Source organism: Aphanomyces astaci, assembly GCF_000520075.1.
Source record: "Aphanomyces astaci strain APO3 unplaced genomic scaffold supercont1.5, whole genome shotgun sequence".
Taxonomy (NCBI): domain Eukaryota; phylum Oomycota; class Saprolegniomycetes; order Saprolegniales; family Verrucalvaceae; genus Aphanomyces; species Aphanomyces astaci.
Window position 1 is genome coordinate 634,947 of NW_009798268.1, and position 27,442 is coordinate 662,388.

The 27,442-nt window shown below is 51.0% G+C and overlaps 11 protein-coding genes across 14 annotated transcripts; 7 read left to right on the forward strand and 4 right to left on the reverse strand.

The window, feature by feature from the left end:
* Window positions 1-215: 215 nt before the first annotated feature.
* On the forward strand, window positions 216-4,424 carry H257_02981 (hypothetical protein; the record flags this gene model as incomplete). Its single annotated transcript, XM_009826851.1, has 15 exons — window positions 216-573; window positions 656-812; window positions 899-1,063; window positions 1,145-1,258; window positions 1,328-1,451; window positions 1,496-1,857; window positions 1,933-2,119; window positions 2,174-2,294; window positions 2,354-2,463; window positions 2,524-2,631; window positions 2,975-3,115; window positions 3,163-3,258; window positions 3,308-3,343; window positions 3,399-3,517; window positions 3,571-4,424. 15 exons carry the CDS (start codon window positions 216-218, stop codon window positions 3,656-3,658), a joined length of 2,286 nt encoding a protein of 761 aa, XP_009825153.1. The 3' UTR covers window positions 3,659-4,424.
* On the reverse strand, window positions 3,660-4,430 carry H257_02982 (hypothetical protein). The gene has a single exon (XM_009826852.1). The coding sequence runs from the start codon at window positions 4,391-4,393 to the stop codon at window positions 3,752-3,754; it is 642 nt and encodes a 213-aa protein (XP_009825154.1). The 5' UTR covers window positions 4,394-4,430; the 3' UTR covers window positions 3,660-3,751.
* A 1,604-nt stretch (window positions 4,431-6,034) lies between these two features.
* H257_02983 (hypothetical protein) lies at window positions 6,035-6,640 on the forward strand. Its single transcript, XM_009826853.1, has one exon. It carries the CDS (start codon window positions 6,180-6,182, stop codon window positions 6,630-6,632), a length of 453 nt encoding a protein of 150 aa, XP_009825155.1. The 5' UTR covers window positions 6,035-6,179; the 3' UTR covers window positions 6,633-6,640.
* A 278-nt stretch (window positions 6,641-6,918) lies between these two features.
* Window positions 6,919-15,536, forward strand: H257_02984 (hypothetical protein). The gene is made up of 20 exons (XM_009826854.1): window positions 6,919-7,333; window positions 7,385-7,416; window positions 7,472-7,969; window positions 8,057-8,943; window positions 9,007-9,523; window positions 9,754-9,975; window positions 10,049-10,443; window positions 10,502-10,622; window positions 10,692-10,874; window positions 10,965-11,072; window positions 11,184-11,475; window positions 11,553-11,857; window positions 11,917-12,858; window positions 12,940-13,133; window positions 13,184-13,304; window positions 13,360-13,452; window positions 13,640-14,688; window positions 14,737-14,911; window positions 14,982-15,239; window positions 15,352-15,536. The coding sequence occupies exons 1-20, from the start codon at window positions 6,952-6,954 to the stop codon at window positions 15,478-15,480; spliced, it is 6,903 nt and encodes a 2,300-aa protein (XP_009825156.1). The 5' UTR covers window positions 6,919-6,951; the 3' UTR covers window positions 15,481-15,536.
* A 33-nt stretch (window positions 15,537-15,569) lies between these two features.
* H257_02985 lies at window positions 15,570-17,343 on the reverse strand. Of its 2 annotated transcripts, none has more exons than XM_009826856.1 (5): window positions 17,172-17,343; window positions 17,027-17,098; window positions 16,835-16,918; window positions 16,167-16,780; window positions 15,570-16,120 (listed from the first exon to the last, which is right to left on the reverse strand). In XM_009826856.1, exons 1-5 carry the CDS (start codon window positions 17,302-17,304, stop codon window positions 15,713-15,715), a joined length of 1,311 nt encoding a protein of 436 aa, XP_009825158.1. In that variant the 5' UTR covers window positions 17,305-17,343; the 3' UTR covers window positions 15,570-15,712. The 2 variants fall into 2 exon arrangements, with proteins under 2 accessions (XP_009825158.1, XP_009825157.1); XM_009826855.1 differs by having other exon boundaries at window positions 16,835-16,957.
* A 585-nt stretch (window positions 17,344-17,928) lies between these two features.
* H257_02986 (hypothetical protein) lies at window positions 17,929-19,070 on the forward strand (the record flags this gene model as incomplete). The annotated part of the gene is made up of 6 exons (XM_009826857.1): window positions 17,929-18,116; window positions 18,165-18,294; window positions 18,348-18,408; window positions 18,467-18,526; window positions 18,591-18,655; window positions 18,724-19,070. The coding sequence occupies 6 exons, from the start codon at window positions 17,929-17,931 to the stop codon at window positions 18,829-18,831; spliced, it is 612 nt and encodes a 203-aa protein (XP_009825159.1). The 3' UTR covers window positions 18,832-19,070.
* A 714-nt stretch (window positions 19,071-19,784) lies between these two features.
* H257_02987 (hypothetical protein) lies at window positions 19,785-21,474 on the reverse strand. The gene is made up of 2 exons (XM_009826858.1): window positions 20,351-21,474; window positions 19,785-20,067 (listed from the first exon to the last, which is right to left on the reverse strand). The coding sequence occupies exons 1-2, from the start codon at window positions 21,449-21,451 to the stop codon at window positions 19,861-19,863; spliced, it is 1,308 nt and encodes a 435-aa protein (XP_009825160.1). The 5' UTR covers window positions 21,452-21,474; the 3' UTR covers window positions 19,785-19,860.
* An 84-nt stretch (window positions 21,475-21,558) lies between these two features.
* H257_02988 (hypothetical protein) lies at window positions 21,559-22,480 on the forward strand. Of its 3 annotated transcripts, none has more exons than XM_009826860.1 (6): window positions 21,559-21,668; window positions 21,714-21,806; window positions 21,855-21,921; window positions 21,980-22,163; window positions 22,214-22,288; window positions 22,335-22,480. In XM_009826860.1, exons 1-6 carry the CDS (start codon window positions 21,564-21,566, stop codon window positions 22,444-22,446), a joined length of 636 nt encoding a protein of 211 aa, XP_009825162.1. In that variant the 5' UTR covers window positions 21,559-21,563; the 3' UTR covers window positions 22,447-22,480. The 3 variants fall into 3 exon arrangements, with proteins under 3 accessions (XP_009825162.1, XP_009825163.1, XP_009825161.1); XM_009826861.1 differs by having other exon boundaries at window positions 21,980-22,015; window positions 22,065-22,288; XM_009826859.1 differs by having other exon boundaries at window positions 21,980-22,288.
* Window positions 22,481-23,524: 1,044 nt separating this feature from the next.
* Window positions 23,525-24,121, forward strand: H257_02989 (hypothetical protein). The gene has a single exon (XM_009826862.1). The coding sequence runs from the start codon at window positions 23,536-23,538 to the stop codon at window positions 23,983-23,985; it is 450 nt and encodes a 149-aa protein (XP_009825164.1). The 5' UTR covers window positions 23,525-23,535; the 3' UTR covers window positions 23,986-24,121.
* A 292-nt stretch (window positions 24,122-24,413) lies between these two features.
* Window positions 24,414-26,631, reverse strand: H257_02990 (hypothetical protein). Its single transcript, XM_009826863.1, has one exon. The coding sequence runs from the start codon at window positions 26,567-26,569 to the stop codon at window positions 25,265-25,267; it is 1,305 nt and encodes a 434-aa protein (XP_009825165.1). The 5' UTR covers window positions 26,570-26,631; the 3' UTR covers window positions 24,414-25,264.
* Window positions 24,420-26,636, forward strand: H257_02991 (hypothetical protein). Its single transcript, XM_009826864.1, has one exon. It carries the CDS (start codon window positions 24,452-24,454, stop codon window positions 25,133-25,135), a length of 684 nt encoding a protein of 227 aa, XP_009825166.1. The 5' UTR covers window positions 24,420-24,451; the 3' UTR covers window positions 25,136-26,636.
* Window positions 26,637-27,442: the final 806 nt, after the last annotated feature.

The window sequence follows — 27,442 nt, forward strand, 5'->3', positions numbered from 1 at the left end:
CTTCCTCGAGAGCGATGGTATGGTCTAATAATATCATCGCCATGGGGATAATTTTTTTAATGGAGTTATATTTCGTGAGTATCTTTAAAAAATAATATCATTTTTCGGATTAATGAAATATTGGAGTTATATTTCGTGAGTATCTTTAAAAAATAATATCATTTTTCGGATTAATGAAATATTTTTTATAAGAATATATATATATTTGAATATGAATGTTAGCGCTCGTGGCGAAGTTGCGCAGTGTACTGACGAGCAACCGCGTGCCGTTTTTCTGGGCCGTGTCGGCGGCGAGCCTCCAAATCAGCATGGACCAAGCGGCGCTGGACAGGTCCAACCTCCGCCTGCTGCCGTGTGTGATCCAGTCGGTGCTCAAGTTCCCGGCGATCGCATCGTTCGTGCGGCAGACCCACTCGACCCTTCGCGTGCACTTTGAAGTGATCGACCGGCCCATGAGTCTGTGGATGTCTTGGAGTGAGTTCAAGTCGTGTTTGGCGGGGCTTCAAAATGCCTACACGTTCGTGCAACTGCTGCCCCAGGGGGATACCTTCCACACACCCCACGACGAAGGAGGTGGGTGGATGCTTTGCACTTACATGTTGAAATACTATTTTGATGTTGTCGTATTCAACTCGAAATATGGGGGGATGTGTAGGGGGATGCACTCCGCAGTGGAATTTCTCGACAAAAATCTCGGTGGACGAACCCAAAGAGTGCATCCATCGATCAGACCGACCGGTCGTGTATGTAGACACGCAGCCAATCCTCGGGAAACCCGACAGCACGGGCGAAAACTTGATTCCATTCACGACGTTGCCCAAGCTAATTCCTGCAACGAGGTAGTTGCTGTCGTAGTTGCTAACAATTAGGCCGATGGGATGACCCGTGGGTGACGTAGCAAAACCAAATCGACCACCAAGAACCAACCGACGCGGTTGCATTTTGTCGTGTTGAGTGTCCGGCGAACTGTTCCAAAGACCAGCGACAAGCCAACGCTATATTGCACAGCGTACGACCCTATCACAGCCAGCGATTACGAAGTCGTGGGCACCCCCACCAATTGGTATATATATTGTATACATAAGAATATATATATATATATATTATTCACAATATCGGGCCCATCACCTTGATGAATGTGCAGGCCGGTGAACTTCTTCGACCCAGACGTGAACAAAAACTTTGAAGCAGAATGGCTGGCCATGTTGCAACACTTGAAATTAGGGCGCACCATCACCCCCAAGCTGTTGATTCGAGTGTACGTGCCAATATATAATATATTGCTCGTCTATATATATATATTCGTCTCAATGCGTTTTCATTGTAGGTACAACAAACAACCTCGAAGTGACCAATTGATTGGAGAAACGGAAGTGTCGGTGGCGTCCATGATGGCGCGCGAAGGGTACGGGATCGAGTCGTGGTTTTCCATTTACCATCCCGTGTCCGAAGTACGTGGCACGCTCCTGTGGATCGATGTCAAATTGTCGTTTAGAAATGCACCGGTCAAATTGAATTGCACGCGCACTTTCAAATTCGAACCACGGGCCAAGGACACCATGCAGACCCAACAACGGTATTGTTGCCAAGTGTAAACTCCAAGACATCAACTTTGCCCATTGTCGTCCCATCCAAGCAACCCAAACAGCCGAACGTTGTCGAGGATCGAACGACAAAGCCACTTCAGCCATCATCCATTGAGCATCACCACTCGAGTGAACTCGTTCTAAAAGATCGCATCCAAGAGCTCGAAAGAAAGACCCTAGACCTAGAAGCCACCGTCGCGGCGTCGGACACTGCCAAGTGGAAGCGAAAGTACGACCAGCTCAAACACCAAGTGGCCGAAACCCAAGCGCAGTCGGAGAAAAAGCACGTCTTACGATACAGCATACATATATCTCTCCCAACATCCGCTTACACTTTAAGCTGTAGAGTGCAAGGGCTCAAGGACGAGCTCGTGGCCCTCCACCTCAAGGCGTCCAACCCGCTGGACGTGCAAGACTTCGCAGCGCCTGCCACGTTGGCTGCGATCAAGGCAATTTTGAACGCAAGGTGCCCCGAACGCCCGTATAACGGACTCAAAAAAGCTATGGCGGCAGTTGCCGACTCCCCTGGAAAGGTGCGCTGCGACTGTCAAAAGCGTACCGTGTTCGAAACAATGGTGTGTGGATAGATTTCAATTGTCTCGTGTGAAGAAGTGCTCGATGATTTTGGATTGGCCCTCAATGCGACCCAAAAGCGCAATCTGTTTCGCAGTTTGGATCCTGATACCATTGGCATCCTCTCCATCGAAGGTACCGTGTGTAGTGTTGGTTAATGGATGGCAATATATATATATATAATCTTGTGGTAGATTTCTTGCTGAAATTGAATGGGGACATGACGCGGTCCTTATCCAAGCCCAAGATGGACACTGCTACCCCGCAACCAACACCCATAGCGCCAATACCCCGGCATGCATCGGTATGGAGATGTCGACTTGCAAAATAATATTTATATATATTTTTCATTACATTATATTAGATGGCCATCTCAAAGTCCAAAGACATGCTGCCCAAGCTGAACTCGTTACAGTCCACGACACATGACCTTCCAGCCGAGGAATCGAAGGCCAAGGGGACTCCATCACCTGTAACCAACACTCACGTTTCTTTATATTCAATGCATGTCGATGTAACGAGCAACTACTATAGAGCAACAACGATGGCCGCAAAGTTCCTTCTAAGGAAATCGAAAACGTATATATATATATATATTCCAGTCTTATTCCTCTTTGACTAGAATCGACGAGACGTGCCAAGTAGTGGCACTGGCAACATCCCCGATGAGGTTTCTACAGCATCCTTCATATTATATTCAACTGAGCATATTCGTTAAATGTCAGGAGAAGGCTACCACCAATTTAGATTTAAAGTCACTTGCTGAGGTAAATAATACTACGCGTTTTCGTGATTTCATGTGACAACGTTCGTAGGAACCGAGTAAGAACAAGGCTACAACACGACAAGAAGAGGCACCCCGAGTTTCCACGAGCGCCACAGACGCTGTGCGTCCGCAGGACACTACTAAAAGCCACAAAGAAATGGCTGATCACGCTCTCCAGTCCGCCAAACCGGTACTAGTACGAAGGAAGGCTGTTAAGTCACTTGACACATTTCCAAGGCGACGAGTAAAGTGGACATGCCAATGGACACTGCAAAACGAACAGGGGGGCCCATCCAACGAAGTCCGGTGACTGAAAAGCCGACGCAGGCAAAGGTAGAAGGGGAGTTTTCATTTGGGAGGTAGAGCTAACCAAGACGATCAGGGCAAAGCTGTGGCCGTCTCGAATCTAAGCACCCCCGTAGGACTTCTTGATGTCCTTGATGGAGGTTTGCTCAAGATCAAGGTGTTGATAGGTACTACATTTTACCAACCATACCGACTTGCACAAGTATTTGGCGGCGACATTGCCGGAGAAGTGGGATATGCAACTGACCCCCAAGGGCAAACCGTACTTTCGCAACTTCACAACAAGGTACGAAACGTTTGCCCTGTTGGTAGAGTCATACAGCGTTCGGTTTTTACTAGATCCACGCAATGGAACCATCCTGTGGCCGATGTGGACGCCGTCTACAGGGACTATCTACTGCACAAGAAAGGTGGGAGCGCGAAATAAGTCGGACGAACAACACTGTATTCTGGACACACAATATGAAATTGTCCGTTCATGTTAACGCATCAAGTGCTGTTGGAGTCTGGCATCGACCGCCTACTTGACTGCCTTGGCGCACACAAAACGAGGGGTGTCAGCCCCACAGACCGCATGCAGAATGATGTTCCAGCTCGGCGTGACCTCTGACGGCTTCGGAAAGTGTGGGTCGTACCACTTGCCTCGAATTTTCCCCTTCTTGACGTGGAAATCGCCCAACTTGCCTGACAAGTCGCCCTTCTCACACGCTTTCGGGTTGGCTTTGTACGTGTGCGGCGTGCACTTGTAGTGAGGCGTCAAAGCCTTGCACTTGGCTTCCGTCACGTGTTCCGACGCAGGTCCGCACGCATAATCGGGGTCATAATGGTTGGATGTCTTGGCCAGCGAACAAGCAGACAGGGAGCCCGACGACGTTGGGTTTTCCCATTTGGTGTGAATGTGCCACTTGAACTGCTTGATCGGACCAACGCATTTGGCATCTGATTTATGCAAGGCATCTCCCTGAGCGTGCTTGACGTCCAGGTTGGCCACGATGACCGCGCCGACGTACTTGGAATGCCGGTACAAGTAGCGGACTCGGATGAAGCCCTTGACTCCACCGGCAGTCTTCGGGTGATACACGAAAGTCATCGTGTTTTTCTGGTGGCCCACACACATCGCCATCGTGGCGAAGAGGAGCACGAGCAGGGTGAGTGTGTTCATGAGGGCGAGCAAGTTGAACAATGCGATCTTGGTGTTTGTTGCCTTTTGGCGAAAATGACTACCAACGACAACTTGGATTTGATTGGCTGGTTCGTATTACGATTGACTGCAACAGCCTATCAAAACTCGGACTGACCAATCACGGTTGCTCGAACCTTTACATACTGGTGATTACGGTGCTGGAAGTCGCGATACAACGGCGGTGGCTAAGCTTAGTCCGAGCCCATCGCTCGTGTGTGACACTGCATAGAATACGTATAGTAAAGGATCTCTCGCCAGTACCTAGGCCTCGTAACCATCGGAAGCCAAACTCTCACAGGGAAGGCGCTGGTTCCATTACTGTACCGATGCCAGGACTTCCTATCCTTAACATTACGAAGTACACGTCAATGACGAGAGATAGTCCTCTAGATGATGAGAATCGTAATGGTTGGCCGCAACGCTGCGTGAAATTTCAGGGCGTTGGGCATTCCGCGTCATTTGTGTTGCACCAAGTCCCCAATTCATGTCTTGAAAGGGCGATATCCGGATACATATTTTCCGGATAACGTTTTCAAAAGTTGCGCGCGCATTTGAGAATTTGCCATGGTGAAGCGACGACGCGGTGGGGGCAGAATGCATCTCATCAAGCACGACGGAAGGACAAGCACCGAGAACACGGATTGCTCCAGCAATGCCAGCGGCGATCAAAGCGATAACGAGGTGTTGGACACCCGGGAACCAGTCCCCAAACGGATGAAGATCATGCCCAAGACACTCGATTGCTCGACACGCCGTCTCGACGACATGCTTTCAAGCGATGGGATGGAGTCGGCTATCGATTTCTTGCTTGAAATCCGCCGCACGAAGAAAGTAGATTTGGCGAACTGGAGCAGACACTCGCACGATGGCATCCACGTTCTTGTTACGACAATTGTCGACACGAATCGCTTTCTGATTCAGCAGTGCATGTTTACGGCACTGTGTTGCATCCTTGGGGCAATTGCAAAGCATCAGTATCAACGGGAACTGGATGCAGTGTATGGCTTGTTGCCACCAATCTTGTTTGAGGTTTTGCCGCTGGAGTGCGCTACCCAACCTGTACGTGATGTATCTTTCCCATGTAAATGCACTTCTATTTAATGTAGGTCGATGCCATAACGATTCGAAGACGACTAAATAAGCTTAATCGGTCATTGAGGAAGATTTGGTCGTTCCGAATTACGAAATGCTGGGTTCAAGAAGGGCAAGAAGCACCGGTGCGTTTCTAGTACCATTTCCAATTGGATATCTGATGGTTTCACTCGTAGCAGCGCGTAAAGACCGAGGGATGGGTGGACCTGGGTGGGAATACCATGTCGCTTTGCCGAGACGACGAAGCCCTTGGGGTTATATCCGTCTCTATCAACGACATTTGCGACATCCGTTTCAACTCAAAGCAATGCTTTGGACGACTGTACTTTCAACACAATGCCATCCACTCGATTGGCTTGACGCTGGATTCCTCCGTATTTTGCTTTCCTCGATGTTTAGTTTTATGCCCTTGACAAAACCTTCCTTAGCACTTTACGACATTCCGAAGGAAGATCCAAGACACTTTTCTTGTGGCAACTCGTCAAGAAATGACTTCAGATGAGGTGGGCACTACATACACCGATTGAATGACGATGAAGCCGTTATTGCATTATTATAGAAGGTGTCGGTGACGTCGAGAAGAGTCATCCCGCAGCACGCCCAACTTGATGCAAATTTGGAAAGCACCGACGGTCAGACTTCAGACGAGGGGCCCTGCATACTCGTCGAAAGCATGCGGCGCCAAGTTGACCATATCAAAGCTTTGCGGAAACAAATGGAATCAACATACGAAGTCCTTGAAGCTGGCGTGCGATCCAAGTCGTCGAAGCTGACGGACTTCATATCGCAAGTCGGAATGAACCAAGTCGAACGCGGTCAAGCCCTTGGCGATTTGGAGTACCAACTAAAGTGTTTGGCCCACGACCTCCATATGACGGAGCAGACAAAGATGCCTCAACTGCATGCACAATTGCACAAGCAAGTCTCTGACATGGATGGGTCGATTGCGTCGGCAAAATTAACGGCGCTCACGCAACTTCAAGCGGCAAAGCACGAAATGGACGAGAAGATCCAATCCGACGTGTGGGCATCACGGACCTCCATGGTCACAGCGGTTGCGATAGCCTGCCCGTGGATCCTCTTTTGTGGAATCTCCATGTCGTCGCTGGGGTATTTTAGCACCTAACAGTTAATTTACACGGTTTCATTTATTAATACTAGTATCACATTCATTTGATCTGCAAGCGAAATACAAATGTACTAATTTAGTAATGACCTATATTTTGTATTGGGCAAAACTAGTACTACTCGTAGGTAAAACCCACTGAAATTATAATAAATACAATTACTATTTCAATAGTAATTGTATTTATTTACTTTATTACTATTAGAATAGTAATAAAGTACAATGAGTAGATGAATTCACCCCTCCAAATAGATTCTCATCTAAAAGTATCCAATTCCCGAAAGGGCACTCAACACGCGAGTCCTGACACGAGGTGGCCATGGGGAATGTCATCGGGATCAGTCCCAGCGACAACCAGGAAGCCCATCGAGCGGCGTTGATCGATGAGATCGTTCCGTTCGACAACCTTAGCATCCACGAAGTCGAAGTGTTCTGGCGAAACTTCTTCGATCACGCGTCGGGGTTTGCCATGTCCAAGCCAGAGTTCACCACCATGTGCATTAGCGTCGCCTGCCAGCTCAACAAATCGCCCAACCAAATGGCGCATGATGCTGGGGTTCTATTCGATGAGCTGACTCGGGAATCTGACGCCAAGCTGCTGGACGCGCTCGAGTTCCTCGCGAGTATTGTGTTCATCTGCACTGCGCCACTGGACGACAAGATTGACCTCGTGTACGACAGCTGGGATATGTCTGAAGACAGTATGTGTCGTCTCAACACAAAACATCGTTTCTAACCGCCTTGCCATATAGATGGCTTGCAAATCGACGAAGTGGTCATTTCGGTACGTTCTCCATTGTCTATTAGTCTGCAGCGTTGAGTACGGTTTGACTTTGCAGTTGAAATCCACATTGCTCGGGCTCGCGAAAATTATTGTCATCGACGACAAGCACAAGACCATGGACATGCTGGATGACGAGCCCATCAAACGACTGGCCGAGATGGCCTTCCGAGACATGCTGCATGTATCCCCGTCGACCCCCATCTGCAGCGACGACACCATTTCATGCGACGTCTTTCACGCGTACTGTCTCTCCAATGCCGACGTAAAGGACCTATTTGTGTGGTTTGATGCTGTCGAACAAGACAGCAAGCACAATGGCCTTGATCCGTTTGACATTCCCAACCGGTCGCTCAAACAAGTGCTGCAGATGGACCCGGACTCCGCCGTCGAGAAGGACTTGACGCGGCTGACAACAGCCGACCACGGCGACGAATTCTTGGCTGTCAAGCCGTGGGAAGGCGCAATTGTCGCACCCTCCAAAGTACCGCCGTTAGACGCGAGTGCGCCCGTACTAAGTCTGTCGCTGCACTGGATATACGGCTACCACGCCCAAGTAAGAAGTCAGCTGCTGGTTCCCCTTATCCACCCCCTAACTCCATTTACACCATCTCTGCATATTAAGCCCTTTTGATGATCGTAGGACGCCTACGCCCGCAACAATGTGCGGTACTCCAACGCTGGGGAGATTGTGTACACAGCAGCTAGTGTCGGCGTCGTCCTGAACGCCGGTGCGAAGACCCAGCGACACCTCCTGGCTCACACAGACGACGTCTTAAGCATCGCGATGCATCCGTCCAAGGGCATTGCTGCCACGGGCGAGACGGGCAAAACGCCCAAGTTGATTGTGTGGGACATAGCCGCGGTCAAGCCCTTGGTGACGCTGCGGGGGTACCACTCGCGTGGGATCATCCAGCTGGCATTTTCGACGATCGGCAACGAACTGGCGTCCGTGGGGGCGGACGACAACCACAGCATTGGCGTGTACACGACTCGAGATATGTGGCACACGGCTGAGCTCACGTGGTTTGCCAAGGGCAACAAGGCAGTTCCCTTGCACGTGGTGTGGCACCCCACCGACGCCATGCACTTTTGCATCCTCGGGGTCAAGTACATTGAATTTTGGGAAAAAGAAAAGTGCAATAAGGGAATCTTTGGTAAAAAGGGCAAACTGCAGCCGTTGCTCTGTGGCGCCTGGGTCACCCTTGGCACCGACATGACCCTTGTCGTTGGAACGAGCGACGGGGCGCTGTACTTGTTTCAACGCCCCGACCTCCGCTCGATCGTCGAGAACGCGCATGCTGCGGCTGTACAAACCATGTACGCGCAAGACAAGACACTGATCACGGGCGGCAAGGAGGGCCTTGTCAAGCTATGGGTGGCGGAAAAGACGGGGCTTACCTGCCTAAGCACGTTCGACTGCAACGTGTTGCTGCACACAACCGGCGTGGTGGTCCAAAGCGTTTGTCTGTCGTCCGACGGGTCGATGGTTCTGCTCGGCACCCAGTCGTCGGAAATATACGAGCTGAAGTACGTCTACCCAAGTGTCAATAATATATTTCGATTCCTGTTGAATGACGTTGTGATTGATAGCGTCAAGGGAAACACAATGTCGGCGGCGCTCATGTGCGGACACTCGGTGGACGAATTGTGGGGCCTGGCAACTCACCCGACAAAGCAAGAGGCGGCGACGGTCGGGGACGACCGGTGGTTGCGCGTATGGGACCTCGTCACCAGGACTGTCCTGCGCAGCGTCCGGCTCGAGTGCATGGCGCGCGCGGTGGCATACTCACCGGACGGGAAGCTCCTCGCCGTGGGGCTTGGGGGCCAAGTGCCCGGCAAGGACAAAGCCAACAAGCACCCCAAGTGCGGCGGCGTGGTCGTGCTCGTCGAGTCGGACTTGTCCAAGGTGTACGAGCGCAACGACACCAAAAAGTGGATTGCTGACGTCAAATTCAGCCCCACTGGCCGCACGCTCGCGATCGCCAGCCACGACTCGAGCGTTGTCTTGTACGACCTGACCAAGCAATGCGCCAAGAAACACGCGTTCAAAAAGCACAGCAGCTTCGTGTCGCACGTGGATTTCTCTGCCGATGGGTCCTTCCTGCAGGTAGGTTTGTCTTCATATGTACCACCATGTATTTTCATACACTGAGAAATGATATGATGTCACAAAAATGATATGTCCGTGGGACTTATGATATTTTAAGGCGAAGTTAGTACTACCTGACTTGCCCACGAAAAAAATGATATATAGTCAAATGATATGTCAAGATATACAAAAGTGATATGTTTGTTTGGACGACGGTTCGAGTTTGACACTCGTGGTTGTGCTGATAGAGCATTTCTGGGGCGTACGAACTGCTGTACTGCGACGTCAAATCTGGCAAACAAGTGACCAGCGCGTCGGCGTTCAAGGACGAGCAGTGGGCCACGTGGACGTGCATCTTGGGGTGGCCAGTACAGGGCATGTGGCAGCCAGAGGCCGACGGGTCCGACATTAACGCCGTCGACCGGTCGCACTCGGGGTCGTTGCTCGCCACCGCCGACGACTTTGGCAAGGTACGGCCTTGTTGCTCACTTGTAGGATGTTGTGGAGAATATCGTTCTCGAGTACTATGCACTGGATTTTTAGGTCAAGGTGTTTCGGTACCCGTGTGTGCACAAACACGCTGGGTTTGTGGATTTCCTCGGCCACTCGTCGCATGTGACCAACGTCCGGTGGTCTGCCGGTGACCGGTTTCTCCTGTCCACGGGTGGACAAGACCGGTGTTTGTTTCAGTGGCGACACGACTCGGCCGTCAAGCAGCCCACGTCTCCTCTCCAACACTCGTCAAACACCACCAACCACCACCACGTGTCACATGAACTGTCCACTGATGACGACGACGACGTGGAATTCCAAGTCGCCGGGGATGAATTCATGGCTGTTAAGCCGTGGGTTGGCGCCATCGTCCCGCCATCCGTCTTGCCCATGGTAGACAACGCCCAACCTCCTGCCACGACCTTGGCGTTGCAACACGTCCACGGGTATAGATGAGTCATTCGTATTTCTTGAATAAATGAAGTAAATGAATAAGTGTTCTAGGTATCAAGGCCAGAACGCACTCAACAATGTGCGGTACATGGAAGCGAATCGGATAGTGTATCATGCCGCAGCGCTGGGGATCGTGTTTGACGCTAGCAACAACTCGCAACAGTTTTTCCAAGTTGAAATTATATCCTGACAATATATATATCTACCTGTCTTTGCACTTTTTAACGATATATATATGTAGGAGCACGACGATGACATTGTCGGGCTCGCTTTGCATCCAAATCGAAAGACGGTGGCCACAGGACAAATGGGCAAAGTGCCCAAGATCCACGTGTGGGAGCTCGGGTCGAGGGGGAAATACGTGAGCTTGGCGTGCCTCCAAGGTTTCCACAAGCGCGCAGTTCCTGTCCTTAGCTTTTCCACGGTATACATATATATATAAATATACAGTATATATAAAATTCATATATTGGGTTTCAGACTGTTTATGAAACCGAGTGTTTTGTATGAATAGGACGGCACGACGTTGGCGTCGATGGGAAACGACGATGACCACAGCATTGCCATTTACAAATGGAAGGAAGGCGTGCTGGTAGCGTCCTCCAAGGGCGTTCGAAACACGGTACAATTCTATCAATAAAATATCACATATCCTTGTTCAAGTCCTATTTAAATATTTAATACATATATATATATACACCTACGAAACCAAATTTATATATTTATGACATAGTTGATGCATTTGACCCATTATGCCGCGACGAATGAATGGATCTCGTTGGGGGACAAGACCATTACATTTTGGGCCGAACAAGGTCGGAACCTCAATGGGAAGAAGGCCATTTTGGGTAAAAATACTCCGACCCAGGTATTTTACTGCGCGATTGCCGTGCCCACAACTGGCAAACCGTCGTCCAAGCTGATTGTGGGGGCCCACGACGGGTCGCTGTACGTTCTGGACGACAAAAACGTGTCCAGAGTGCTCAAAGCTCACACCGGCCCAGCGTACGCCCTGTTTGCCTCTCGTAAGTCTTCTGCCTACTTTGGTGTTTTCTCAAGTAAGTTCAACATGGAAACATTTCAACGGTTGTTTGTTGTGTAGCCACCAAGGCCGAATGGATCAGTGGCGGAAAAGACGGCAAAGTGATCGTATGGGATGCCAATCTAAGTGCATTGCACAGCTTTGACATTGCCATCCCGTTGACCAAACTGTTCAACTTATTACCCCCGGACGCGTCCAAGAAAGGAGGCGCTGCCACGTCATCGTCGTTGTTTGGCGTGCGCAGCGTGTGCTTCAACTCGGAGCACACGCGGATTCTGCTGGGAACGTCTGGCAGCGATGTCGTGCAATTCGATCGCATGGGAACCAAAGCCACCGTTGTCACGCAGGGCCATTGCCAGGACGAGGTAATAACTTACTCCCCCCTCACTCACTAAAAGAAACTTCACATGGTGCGATGTCGTAGCTATGGGGGCTGGCAGTGCACCCTGCCAAGCCCGAGTATTGCACCGTGGGCGACGACAAGACGCTTCGGGTGTGGAGCACGGAGCATCGGCTTCAGCTGCGGGTCAAATCGTTGGAATGTGTCGCCCGGGCGTGTGCGTATTCGAACGCTGCGCCGTTTTGCATCGCGGTGGGATTCGGTGGTCGCATCGGCAAGAGGAAGAAGCATGTGAAGGAGGGGGGCGTGGTGGTATTTTCAGCGGATTCGCTGGAGATTGTGTTTGAAGACAAGCCGTCCAAGGAGTGGATCTCTGAGATAAAGTTTTCCCCCAACAATGCGACGCTGGCAGTGGGCAGCCACGACAATGCCATCTACTTGTACGCCATCCGCGACAATCGCTTCACCAAAGTGACCAAAGTATTTCGAGGCCACAACAGCTATATCACACACTTGGACTTTTCCACCGACGGCAAGTACCTCCAGAGCAACTGCGGCGCGTACGAGCTCCTGTTTTCCGACGCCAATACCGGCAAACAAGTCACGTCTGCGCGGAGCCTTCGCGACGTGCAGTGGCACACGTGGACGTGTGCGTTGGGTTGGCCGGTCCAGGGTATCTGGCCCGCGTGCGCCGACGGCACAGACATCAACGCCGTCCACCGGTGTCATTCGGGGGAGTTGGTGGCTACGGGGGACGACTTTGGCCAGGTCAAGCTGTTCCGGTACCCCGCCGTCGCCAAACACAGTGTCTCATATTCGTACGCTGGGCACTCGTCTCATGTGACAAACGTCCGGTGGCTCGGAAATGATACACACGTGATCACCACTGGCGGACTGGATCGAACGATCATGCAGTGGAAACATGTTCAGGTCGAGGGTCAGGCAGATGACAATAGGAACGACAAAACTCCATTGGTCTCCCCGTCCAAACCAGTATTAGCGACTCGAGACGAGGACCCTGACGAGGTATGCATCCGTACTAGTATGGAATTTGGCAGAAAATATATATGTATATATGAAGAAAGATTCACATATTGACACCTCTAGGACGACGACGATGGCAAGCCATCGACCTATCATCATGCTGGGACCAAGAAGGACACTTTAGAAACTGTCATGTTTGGCGCGGACGCGGGGGATGAGTTTATGGCAGTCAAGCCGTGGATAGGGGCGATCGCAGCGCCGAGTAACCCGCCCAAAGAGAACCCCCGCGAACCAGAGCTCACCATGCGACTGGAATGGTACAGGAGGATGCCACGTCATTCATTCGGTCTGACGGGCATGGGGGTAGGGTGTTTGGCTACCAAACGGAACTGTCCCGCAACAACTTGCGATACAACGCCGACGGTCAGATTGTGTACCATGCAGCGGCCGTGGGCATTGTATATGACCGAGACACCAACACCCAAAAGGTAAGAAAGGGCGGAGCTCACATTGGCGTATATTAACAAGGGACGGGATGCGCAGCATCATGTAGGCCACTCGGATGACATTTTGTGCATGGCCATGTCTCCGTCGGGGCGGTTTGTAGCAACGGGGGAGCGCGGGAAGAAACCATCGGTAAGGTTGTCCAAGTCGTCGCTCGCGCCAGTGTGCAGTTGATTCCATCTTGCCGTTGTTGTTTTCTAATGTTTCCAAAGTTGGTTGTTGATTGAGCTCGTTTTCAAAATGGTTGAAACAGCGTTGGGTTGTCCATAAGAAAAGGGTGAAGTTGACCCTTTGGTGCGTGTGTTGATGTGGCTCGTAGATTCGCGTGTGGGATGCCAAGTCTGGCGCGACGTTGTGCGTGCTCACGGGGTTCCATGCCCGAGGGGTAGTGAGTGTGACGTTCAGCCACGACGAAAAGACCATCGCGAGCGTTGGCGACGACGACGACCACAGCTTGGCGATATGGGAAGACAAGGGCGGGGCGTGGAGCAATGGGCGGCTCGTGACAACATCGAAAGGCGATAAGAACGTCAACTTGTTTGCGATTGCATTGCCTCGGCAGGCATTCGTCACGGGCGGCGTCAAGCACATTCTGTTTTGGACGTTGCAGGGGAAAACCGTGTCGCATGTGAAAGGTCAATTTGGCAAACTTGCGACGCAGCAACCGCTGCTGTGCGCGTGCAGCTTTTACGACCAGACGACGCTCACTGGGGCCGACAACGGGGACTTGTACCATTGGACGGGCCACACTGTGACAAAGAGCGTCAAGGCGCACGACGGGTCGCTCTCGGCGCTCTTCTCGGTGCTCCAGCCCGACAAATCGTACACGGTCGTTTCGGGTGGAAAGGACGGCAAAGTGTGTGTGTGGAACCAGTCGCTGCAGCAAACGAGTTCGTTTTCCATCGACGCGAGTGGGAACTTGAGCAGCGTTCGGGCGAAAACCATCAAAAGCGTGGCGTTGGACTCGACGTTCAAGAAAATTCTCGTGGGGACACTCAGCAGCGACGCATTCGAGGTCGAAGTGGGCACGGGGGCGCTTCTCAAAACCGTCGCGGGGGGGCACTTTATGGGGGAGACGTGGGGGCTGGCCGTGCACCCGTTGGACCCGACGGCGTTTGTCACTGTCGGCGATGACAAGATCGCCCGCATGTACGACCGCCAAGCCAAGACGTCCGTAGTGCTGATGGAACTGGAGGACATGGCGCGTGCGATTGCATTTTCGCCCCATGGAACGATGCTCGCCATTGGATACGGGGGCGACGTGGGGCGAGGCAAGAAAAAAGGCGGTAAAGTCGGGGCCATCGGGTTTTACGAACATCCGTCGACGACGATCGTGTTTGAAGACCATCCGTCCAAAGCTGCAATCAGGTACGCCCACCCGACGTTGAAAGGTAGTAGTGATACATGGGAGTGTAGTGACGTCAAGTTTAACGCGTCGGGGACGATGGCGGCGTTCGGCTCCCACGACTCGAAGATCTATCTCTATGCAATTGACGCCGCCTCTGGAGGGATTCACAAACACAAGGTATTTGATGCACACAAGAGTTCCATCACACACGTAGACTTTTCACGCGATGGCAAGTACTTGCAGGTACAGTACACAACCCATGAAACCCATTGGTTCATAACGTTATATTGGTGTGAATCTCAACTTTTGGTAGTCCAATTGCAGCGGGTACGAGCTGCTCTTTTGCGACACTACGACCGGCAAGCAAATGAAGTCGGCGCGCGCGCTCAAGGACGTGGTGTGGGACACATGGACGTGTGTCCTGGGGTGGCCAGTGCAGGGCATTTGGCCCGAGTTTGCCGATGGCACGGACGTAAATGCCACGTGCGCGTCCACGTCACGCACGTTTGTGGCCACGGGCGACGACAGTTCAAACGTCAAAGTGTTTCGATATCCATGCTTGACCAAAGGCGTACGTATTCCTCACTATGAATGTATAGTCGCCAACTTTCAAACTACTAGTGTGAAGTTATCGTCTCACATTTCACATCAACTAGTATTAACTATCACATGACTTTTCGTAGGCCAAGTGGATTGCAGGACAAGGGCACTGCTCCCATGTGACAAACGTACGGTTCACGCAGGACGACAAGTACATTGTGTCCACTGGGGGAAACGACCGAACGACTATGATGTGGCGATTGTCCGATTGAGTAATTCGAAGATAGTTTGGCGAATAAAATATTAGTATGCCTGGAGCACTTTGCCGTACTGTATCGATGTCAACCTTTTGCATGGGAGTGTTTACTAGTCGGTCTTGCCCTCACAAGCCGCACCCGTTATGATTAGCCACTTTACCTCTTTCAAGATCACACACACTTTCTATTACGACATCCACACATTCACGCATTTCTTTCGGGCCATGTTGTTAGGGGGCGTGTACGTTCACACTGAGTACCCGCCCTCTTCGCACGTCGTACTCGAATATGCACTGGAGCTTCTGCTTCGGCAGGTCAGGCTTCGCGGGGGCGTCGATGTCACGAACGGCAGGGGGTACCACTCTTCGTTGGTCGACACCCTCACGTGCGTGTTGAGCGTGTCGATGGCGGCATGCAGCTCCATCGGCATGTACACGTGTCGCAGCTGGCGCTGCAGCCGCCGGTTGGACCGCGCGTGTTTCTGGATGGTTTGGATGGCCAAGAGAGCCAGGGTCGATGGGGTATATCGCATCGAGTACCGAAATACGTCGCTGTTTCGCTCATCGCCGTTGGACCCGCCAAACACAAACATGCAGTCGCCCGAGATCGCGCTCGTGTGAAAGTCCCTTGCGTCCGGCGCGTTGCTGTCGTCGTTCTACAGCCACATATATATAAGGCCCTGGACTACATCGTCATCCTACCTGGCGAGACCACGTCGACGTGGCCACGTCAAAGCAACTCAGCTCGTTCAATCGCATGCCGGTTTCATCGCGCCCGCCAAACAGCTGAAACTGCGGACACGGTCCCGACGGATACACGGACACGGTGTGTGCGATGCGTGAGCATGGTATATCGCCGCGGCAGACGACGGCACTCCACGTGGAGGTGATTGTGTCGAACTTATGCATGTCAATCGACCCCTTGGGCGGGTCGTACAGCCCCCCGCCGACAATGTACATGTCGGTGCCCACAACCACTGCTTGGTGCTTGTATCGAGGGGACGGTTTCACGCCGTGGGTGGGCAGCAGCGCCCACGACAGCTGCACTTCGTCGAACACGTACAGGTCGTTCACGTACACATGGCCAGAGGTGCCGCCAAAGAGATACAGTTTGTGGCGGATGGACACGAGGCTCTGACCGTACCCCGGCGGCGGATGCGTGCCCGTGGTGGCCACGATGCTCCATTCCTGTGACAGGAGCGAGTACTGCAGCAGTTTGCCCATGTTCGTTTGGCCCCAGTGGGGACCGCTGCCGCCAAACAAGTACAGTTTCGTGTCGTCCGTGGCGCCGCACCACGCGTGGGAGGCCCTGCCATCTAAAGGCAAACGGTGAGAGACTAGAGGGGGACATTGTGTGTGCGACGTGGTACCAGGAACGATGCCGCCGCGGTTGTCGAGTTTGGTCCAGTGGTGATGCACAAGGTTGAACGCGTACAAGTCAAAGTGGCAATTGCCTTCGTTGTATCCACCAAACACGTACATGACTCCGTTCACTGCGCATCGACATGAGGATCGCGGAAGGATGAGGAAGAATTTCTACCAACGATAGAATCGTGACGTACCCACGACAGAAGCATGGCCACTTCGAACAGGTGGCTTTGTGCCAGACACTTGGAGCTTTGTCCAGTCCGTTTCTACACACACCACATGTCGGTGACGGCGTGGCCTTGGTAGCAGTCGTCGAGGATGGAGCTAGGCAAGGTGTACCTTCCACTGACTCTGGGTTGTCGTCGTCGTCGTCGCTGTGGCCATAGCTAAAGCTAAAGCCTAGTCGACGTGCGAGGCTCGACTGGGCCCACCGTGGGCTGTTCTTGATAAGCTTGAGCAAGTCGTCGAACATGGTGGTGGCTTGTTGGATCGTGTCGTCGTTGGTTTTCTCTGGTGTTTCGATCAGTTACAGCAGTCCTGGAAATATTACCCAATCACATGCCGGCAATCTGGTCGCCCCAGGCAGGAGTTTCGTCCCTCGCTAATGTTGTCCTTTAAGCGGAAGTGGTTCTTAAGCCAAGGGGGGACGGCGACTCGCGCGTCCTCGTCGCGGGGCTTGAGCAGACCCAGTGAATTGAGACGCAACTGCAGGAACCACCTGCATCATACCGGTACTGTATGTCCATGCAGAGTTCGGTCGACGCTGAAGTTGGGATATGAAGAATCCATTCCCATTGGTCCATTTCCCCTGATACAGATAGGCGCAAATTGCGATCTTCAGGGTTTGCGGCCGGCCTCCTACCGTAGTGCTGCCATACATCGAGAGACATCGTCATGCAAACTGCGTCAGGCACTCCAGACCATGGGCTTGAACAGAGCCAGACCATTGCCCTAGTAGCATCACCCTCAAGGTGAAGGAGCCGAAGAGCTTACAGTAGTTTACGGTAATTGGTTAAAATTGACGCATTGGCGTTTTATGATTGGTCCAATGAATTATATTATTGGAAACGGATTGGCTATTTGATGGCATTTTCAAATGAACGCGCTTCACCTCGCCGACGTCAACGGCACCACTGGCGCGCCAGTCTTGGACGCCGACGAGCATGTCCTTGCGACGTTTTTGAATGTGCGCATGTACACCAACACGTATGGTTCCAACGATGATGACGATGCATCCCCGTCCATGGAATCCAAAGGCACAGGAAACCTCTACGTCACATCGGCGTACGTTGGAAGTGCGAGGATGCATCATGCTTGAGCGAGTGGTTGTAGGCGAGTGGCGTGGATCTTTGGCCAAGAATCGGAAGGGGTCGTGGGATACGCATGGGATATGACATTCTTGTCGTTGCATGCGATTTCACGTGACACCAGCAGCTTCCCCGAGCCATGTCTCTATTGCCAAGTGCGACCGTTTCCACTCCTCGTTGTTTCCTGACCCATTCCGCCTTGTTCTAGTTGGACGTGGACGACGAAGTCAACGAGATTCGCTTCGTGCCGTGCGACGTCGACAAGCAGCGTACGACGACGAATCCCTCCAATCTTCCACGTCGATCATCCGTTGCATGTTGATGTAGTCCAAGCGATGTTCGATGCGTTTTCCGCGTCCGCCGCACTCAACCCTGACGACGACGATGGTGCGTCCATATGTCATTGACCTTTACATCCACGTGTTTTCTCAATTCGAACTGAACTGTGCAGACGACGAACCTCAAGGAGGGGACTGGATCTACAACGAGGACGAAGTCGTGAATGGCGCCCGCGAGGTATATCGTCTCCCCGCCTCCTTCTCCCTACACTCCCGACACAAAGTTTCACCTTGCTTGTTCTGCAGGCCAATCTAGCGGCGCACTTCGATTCCATCTTGCAAGTCGTGCCGTCGCTGGACGCCAACGTCGCGGGGCAGTTCGACGACGCATCAGACGACGAGTCGCTTCTGTAATGCCAGAACCATCTTCGTGCAGCCCAACAATCACACAAGAATACGCATGTGATCGATGTACAGAGTTTGGTTGCTCCCAAAGCATCTGAAGTCGTCCTTTGGACTGTGTTGAGGCAGTTTGGGACTAGTTTGTCGTTGTAGCGGTTCTATAGTGCCTTACTACTAACAGTACATTTACGTAGTATTGGTTTTAGGGGATATTATAGTCCTTTGACCCAAAATTTACTGTTAAATCGATCCATCGCCAAATCTATCGATCGAAACAAGGTGGTTCGTATCACACTAATTGAGGTAACACACTAATTCGACGTTGATGCTCCGGCCGGAAATAAACCAGCCATTTCATTCTTGGAGGTTTTTTCAGAATTTACCGGAATAAATTATGTTATAGAGACGAAATACATGTATCCGGATATCTGTCACGATTTGATACTGATTATATTAAACACCTGCAGTAATTTATATTCTGTACAAAACATAGTTGAAATTATTGCTGACTATTGGTTGATGCAGGTAGAATGGGGATACTGGCCATACTAAGACGTATACAACAAGCATACTTAGGGCATAACCAGATAACCAAACACCAATTTTATCAATTTTCACCAAAGGGCTGGTTTATTTCCGGCCGGAGGTAACGTTAGTACTTTGGTTGGTTATTCTCCATGTTACTCCAGTTTAGAATAATTTACACAACAATATATACATTACGAATAGACTATTGGTGAACGCTGATGTCGCAATTGAACATCTCTCGAACATTTATCGATACTGTAGTTACAAGAACTAACTGCTACAAAATAGTACCAAATACTAGTATGTACTTGTATATTTTTTTGAATTGTTTTGAATTTATTTTGAATTTATTAATAACTTTGAGTACTTTACATTTACTAGTAGTGTTAATAGTACATATTACTACTACGTAGTACATGCCTGTGAACGGATCACACTTGCAACAAGAAGCCGACGATTCATTTGATGTTTAGATGGGTTATGACTTGCCCCAAATGCAGCCATCCGTCCTCCTTATACCTTGTGAATCATGTTTTCTTTGTTGATCAGATGGCACGTGGTCTCGACGAGGCGGAGCAACTCGGAGATGTCAGTGGACCAGTTCGTGAGCAACTCTTCGGGGCTTTGGGTCTTGTGGAACGAGATGATTTTGGCCGGGCGGTCAATCTTGGCGTACACGGACCCGTTGCTCACCAACGCCGAGATGCGCGACTCGGTCAACTACACCACGAGAAAAAAACACACAACTGTTTGCATTCCAGTATATTTCGATAACAATATTAATATAACAAATATAACAAACGTCATGACCAATCCGTACACATAACGATGATGCAGTTATATAAATGGTATATATTTGGGCTCGATATATATATATAAACGAGCCCGAAACATACACAACGTTTGTACATATATATATAAATATATTTCATATACATATATATATACATACAACTTCACAAGCAAGGACGAGAGAACCACAGAAAACCAGAACCAAACGTACCTCTTCCGACAACCCAATGATGTCGGCCAAGTGCGGCAGCCGAATGCGTTGATAATGCTCGGCCACGACGCGGATGTTGTGCTCAGTCGTGCGCGTGTGCACGTCTTCCAACCATTGCGCGCCCCGCACGGGGTCCTGGAAGATAGGGCTGCTCGCGGCCACGTCCCAGCCCGGGATGGGCAGCGGGAACGGGATGACTTCTTTGGTCGTGAACAGCTTCATGAGCGTGTCGAACGCCGGCAAGTCCAGGCGCAACGGTTCGCGCGCGAGGCGGTGGAGCATGTCCTGCTGCAAGTTGGAATGAGGCGAGATGACCGCAAAGAGCATCGCGTGCTGCAACGCGTCCGACTTCTCGGCGGGCGTGAGAGTCTTGGTCGAAAAGATGGATTGGTAGTGGCGACACAGCTCGAGCGGGTTGTTCTCGTGCGTGTCGTACTCGATCATGAGCTTGTAAAACTTGATCTTGGCCGCTTCAAAGTTGTCTTCTTCCAACACGCGACGCAAGATCTTCTTGCTCAGGATGTACGCGCGCACGTAATCCTTCTTGGCTAGTGTCAAGCGCACCTGTTCCAAGATGAACTCGGCCTTCTCCAACTTGGTCATCGCGCCATACGTTTCCACATGCACTTCCTGGAGAATGTCCGCGGCTTCGCTGATCAACCCGTTCTTTTCCTTGATCTGACTCAGCCACTGTGTCAATTGCGCGCGCTCCTTCTCCAAGAAGATGCGACCGTCCGCCACCGTCCGAAGCGCTTGGATCAGCTGCACGCGCAACTCCTCCGTCGGCGCGTCTGGGATGAACGCAATGGCAGTCGTGACGATCTTGCCGATAGCTTGACTCTTCTGGGCCCGTCGTTTGCACAGAAGCGTCACATGCTCGATGAGCAGCGTGAATTGCTTGTGCGCATGCAACAACGTCAACACTTCCACGACCAACGTTGTGAGCGACGCCAAGTCGTTGTGCAGACGGCTTAACTTCTCCAATGCCAAGAGGGCCTCAATCGCGCCGGCGAGGTCGCCCGACGCGGCTTGGGCGCGCGCTTTCGGGATCAACGCCGCCGTTTCCGCGGCGTGGTCGCCCTTCTTCAACCCTTCTTCCATCGCACTTGGAGTATTTCTGGCCCCTCTTTGGATATTGTATCCGAGTATATATTGTCACAGGTAAATCAACACGCATTCATTTTTACAGGATGACATATTTTCTTGAACAACAATGCCGCCGCGAGTACTCATCGTGCCGGGCAATGGGTGTACCCCCATTGAACAATGCAACTGGTATGCATGGTTGGCCAACGAACTTCGAGAGCGTGGATGCGAAGTACGTGGCGCCACACCAAACTCCATGGTATAATGACCTGTGTAGGTAGTCTTGACGTCGATGCCAGACCCACACCGTGCACGTGAGTCCATCTGGCTTCCTTTCATTCGCGACGTTATGAAATGCGATCGAGACACTGTAACATGCTTGTAGCTACATATTCCACGTAACACATACATTGCGTAGGTGGTTGTCGGGCACAGTTCAGGAGCGGAAGCAGCGATGCGGTTAGCTGAATCGACTGAATTCCTTGGTACATTTGATCTCACTTACGCTATAATATATAGTCCTTTGGTTGATAATCCGAGTAGGCATGCTTCTGGTATCTGCATGCGTGACAGATCTAGGTAGTACGCCCTCTACTGCATTTTGCTTGTCACCGAAGGCGTTTCTTAGGAGACGCCAGCGAGCGGGCTTCAGGGTACTACAATCGTCCGTGGAAATACGAGAAAATGAAGGCCAATGTAAAGTGGATCGTCCAGTTTGGGGCGCCAGGTGCGTTGAACATGGCCAAGTGATGGTAACTACTCATGAAAGATGGACAGACGACCGCTTCATTCCTGCGTCGGAACAAGAGCAAGTGGCGGATGGGTTGAACTCCGAGTTCCATTTCATCGATGGTACCATACCACACTTGCCGCCATGAGCTTACCGACGTGGCTCTAGGCAAAGATCATTACATGACGGAGGACGAGCCATTGATCTTGGACGTGCTCGTGGACAAGTTGCACCTGTGATTTGCGATTGTCAGAAGTTCATTCGGATTGGACGTAATTAAGTAATATTAATAGCCAATCCGATTCCGTCGTGAACACATGCAAACATTGGCAGCAATGTTTCATTTGGTCGAGAAGTACTGGTACTTATGGCTCACAAAAGAGTTGCGTCGAAGAGGGTTCGAGGTACTGTGTCGGTGCATGTAGTACTTAGTTGGCCAGGGAGTACAGTACTGTGGGAGTCCGCATATCTTTATTCGTTCGCGGCATTATGAAATGCGACGAGCACACTTTCTGTACAGTGCTATAAAGGATATAGGACGAACGGTTTGATTCATCTGCATTCTCGTTAGGGTAGCATCAACCGTGGCGTGCAGGCTGCCACGCGGCTGGCAGAGCACACCAAATTCTTGGATGGGCTGCGAGCTACTCATTAGACAACCTGCTCACCGTGGTTCCTGACTCGATCAGTTAGGATTGGTCCTCGTTTTGCTTGTGTGACTGACCTCGGTACATCCATTTCCTAGCCGTAGAATGCCACGCCAGTCCCGATGTACTGGCAGTGCAGGCGTCGACAATGAACGCGCTCCTGTACATGTACAATTGGCCTTGAGATTACGAACATATGAATGCCAATGTGCAGTGGGTCATTCAATTTGGCTCTCCAGGACCTTAACACTCGTTGCCCTTGGTATTCAATAGTATTATTTCTCCATGTAACGTTAGACGATCCTTTCTAGCCGGCAGTGGAACACCAATACCTTCCAGGGACCGAAGAACTTGGTGTAAATGACCTTGAAATCTTGAATCATACCCACACATTCGCTTGCTGCGACAGAGTATGGTCACTACATGACCCCACAAGCCACCGTTGTGATGGACGCGATCCTGAAATTGATGCAAGTCTCGTTGGAGCAACCCATCTGAACGTGAGTTTGAAACCTAACGACGCCTGCATGTTGCTTGATTGTGAATACAATTTGATCCTTGAATAATAGTCCGGAGTGGAGTTTGAGAGTGATATTATGACGTGGCAAATTGATAGAACTGGGGTCATGATTGTTGGAACAGTTGTAAATAAGATTTTACGGGATAGAGAATAAATGAATTATATTATAGAGGTTCGGTCACCTCCATAGAATTATTGACCCATGGCGGACTCCCGACCCCAAGCGCGAGGCGGCATGGTCATTGGAGCCGTGCGCCCGGGATTGGGTCGAAAGACGGCAGATCCAGCAAACGCGACGTGCCAAAAGTGCTTAAAGAAGGGCCATTGGACGTTCGAGTGCCAGGGCAAAGCAGCGTACGTCAGACGACCGAGCCGCTCCAAACAACTGGCCAACCCAAAATTGCGGCAGCCGTTCAATACGGACAAGCCGCCTGAGCGAAGCGTGTATGAGGGCGGAGACAAGCAAGCCGAGGATGGCAAACCCGAAAAGAAAGTTTCCAAGAAGCGAAAGGACGACGACTCATCTTCGTCATCGTCGTCGAGCTCGTCCGACTCGAGTTCGTCGAGTTCATCAAGTTCGTCCAGTTCGTCGGACTCATCATCCAGCTCAGAGAGCGAAGACGAAAGACCCCGAAAGAAGCAAAAAGATTAGGCCCCACCACATAAGCTCTAGGCATCATGAATTACTTAGCCCACCTGCCTCTCGGTTATCGGTGCAAAGCACGCCAATTTCCGCATGTGTAGCTGGTATGCAGCTTTACTACTAACAGTTAATACGCCATGTTGCTGTGGGGTACGATGTCGTTCAAGGCGGGCAAGGCAAGTCGTCGTAAATTGACATGATGCCACCAAACTGCATCGGCATTTCCAAAGTAACGTTTTGGATTTTACTTGTGGACATAAACCTCTTATAAAGCATCCCTCTAAACACCTATATAATTGAATACTACTTTGATTATACCGTATATGGATTTTAGACCTTCAATAAGGTATAAGGATTGAATTTGAATATGTGATAGATTTCAACCACTTTTTCTCGGTTTTCCTGTACAAACTAATACCCAAATCCAAGTGTGTGGGGTCATTATTGCGAGAAAGAAGCCCAAGCCGATCTTACCATGGCGCAACGAACACAATCCCCCATCGTGACGGGCACGTCCGTAATTGCCGTCAAGTACCGCGGCGGAGTTCTCATGGCGGCAGATACTTTGGGTTCGTACGGATCCCTTGCTCGCTTTACGGACAACAGACGCATCGTGTCGGTGCACAACTCGACGTTGGTCGGTGCCGGCGGAGAGCTGAGCGACTTCCAGTTCCTCACGGACCACCTGGACGCGATGGCTGTGACTGACTTTAACCTCGACGACAAGTGCGATTTGACTGCCCCCGAAATCTACCACTACTTGCAGCGTGTATTGTATCACCGCCGCAACAAGTTCGACCCCTTGTGGAACACGCTCTTGATTGCCGGCATGGACAAAAACGAGCCGTTCCTCGGCCAAGTCACATTGATCGGATGTGCGTTCACAGGAGACTTCCTTGCTACGGGCTTTGGGCATCACTTGGCGACCCCCATCTTGCGCAACGAGTGGCACGCGGATTTGACCGAAGACCAAGCGCGTCAGCTTTTGGAGAAGGTCATGAAGGTGTGCTACTACCGCGATTGCCGCACGATCAACCGAATTGTCATTGCGCGCGTGAATGCGCAGGGCACGGTGTTGTCCGAGCCGTTTGCCGTCGACACCAAGTGGGACTACGCTTCGTTCGTCAAGCCCAAGTCTGGCACGGGCAGTTCGTGGTAGAGACCCCCGCCCCCCTCAATATACACCGACAACAACAACGAAGCCTACAGGCTATGGATATGATTCCAGGGATTCTCTTTTTCATTGGAATTAATAAACAAGTGTGGGTTCGACTGGTAATGCGTTGGTTTATGTACTATGGTCGAGCCCAAGAGGTGGATTCACCAGACCTCGATAGACCACGGCCGCCGACGACGCGCGCCGCCGTTGCACGATCGCGCGCTCCATCATGCGTTGCAGCTCGTCAAAGTTGTCTGCCTTCAACGACTCGCATTGCAGGAGGGTTTCCGTGAGCAGCAACACCAGCGCGCTGTGCATTTCGTCTTGGCGCCGCAGCCAGTCCTCGAGCTCGTCGTTGTACACGGACTCGGTCACGTCTGTGGTGCAGTGCATGGGCGCTTCTGGTAGCTTTAGATGCGGCGCCACGTCACCTTCTTCAAACACGCGCTGGTTGTCGCGGAACTGTTCGGCCGAAGTTGGAGACGTGACAATCTTGGGGTTCGATCGGAAGAACAGCTCCATCGGCCGAGGCGCAGTCAACAAGATGTCCTTGACTTGGTCGCAAGGCAACAGCTCCACGTCGTGGTGGTTGATGAACACCAACATATCGCCTAATCGAGCATTGCCAATACCTGTGGTGAAGCACTGGGCAGACTGTTCCAAGCTTGAGATCTGAAACCCGCGGCGATCCTTGGTGAAATTGTTCAATGAAATGCCCAAGTCTCCGTGTGTCCACTTGACGGAATAGTCATGTCGATGGTGATGCGATGATTGCCTAGGTTGCTCCGACGGTACGGGTATGCCTGCTGGGGGCACGATGTCCAGACGGATGCGGGACGCCATGGGCTTTCCTTGACGACTTCGTGGAACGGTGGCTGGTTTCTTGAAACTCTCGCTGAATCTGAACGATTGCCGCTCTTTGCCAGGAAGGTCATCGTGTGAAGAAACTGTGGTCGAAGTAGAACGAGGGTGGAATGAAGCAGTGGTCGTGTCAAACACATTCGCCCGCCATGACGACGAACGGTTTACGCTTTCGCGAAAGTGGAACGCACTGCTATCCTTTGCCGTGAAGGTACTTGGGCGGTCCGTGTCATTCAACCACAAACTTTGGCGCGAATCCACCCCCCCACCTGCGCTATCGTCGTCTTCGTCGTCCGACGTGGAATCGGTCTGATTGCTCATCGAACTCGACGTCACCTTGAGAGAATCGTACATCTTTGTGTTCGTTTCCATGAGAGTCACCATTTGCTTCATGCGGGTGACGAGCTCTGGCAAATTGGTCGAGAACTGCTCCATCATCACCCCGAGGCAATCGTCATCATGAAGCTGATTGTCCGCGGAGAGCACGTCAAAGGGAATGATGGGTTCCAGGTTTGCCAGCGTGTCCTTCATCTCGCCAGACAGACGAAGAATCACTTCGTCCACACTTGCCATGATGCTCCCGCGATTCCACGGAACGCGCGCTGTTCAAATCCACGTCTAACGTTACGCTCGACTCGATTTTAGAATTGTGAGCTACATGAGGGGGGGTATTAAAAATGAGTTCCATTTAGGTACGACATCGACATAGCTTCATCTTTGTAGCTTTGCATAAAGTACGAGTTTTGACGTAGCCACTTAATTCGCATATATTTCATAATATTTAAAATACAGCAATGACCCCAATACTTGAATGAAATAAAACAAGGCATTGATATTGTATAACTATTTGTTTCTTTCGAATGTGGGGGGGCTCTCAATTTCATACTGTACCACATGATATATTTGTTACTATTCATAGTACGTTACTTCGAAGTACTAGTATACTATAGAAGCAGCAGGACGCACATACGGATCCGGATAGAATTGGGTATACTCACTCACAGTCAGTTGGATTATTGGGGATTATGGAATGTCAATACGCAATGCTGCACTTGGCACTTACACATAGGTACTGCTATACGTATACCGGTACATACCTAGGTCAAGACCAAATGAGGTGTGTTCTCAGTACCAGGAAAAAGCCAAGGCTACATCATCCCAAATCTCTCACACCTTTGTCCAACAACACACACAACCACAGAAAGCAGAAGATGACCTCGCGTAAGCCTTGGTCATCATGTCGCATGACACAGATTCAATGTTCCTAACGTTACTGTACCACCATATATATATTCCATCTATGATGTGATTGTGCCAGTCAAAAAAGTAGCAGGGCCACGAGCTACATACAGTCCGCCCAAAAAAAGCGCACCCAATTGTTTCGAAACTTTATGAGAAATATTTCAAATCTTTTCTGTACCTGTCTCTTTGATACCATTTCACCAA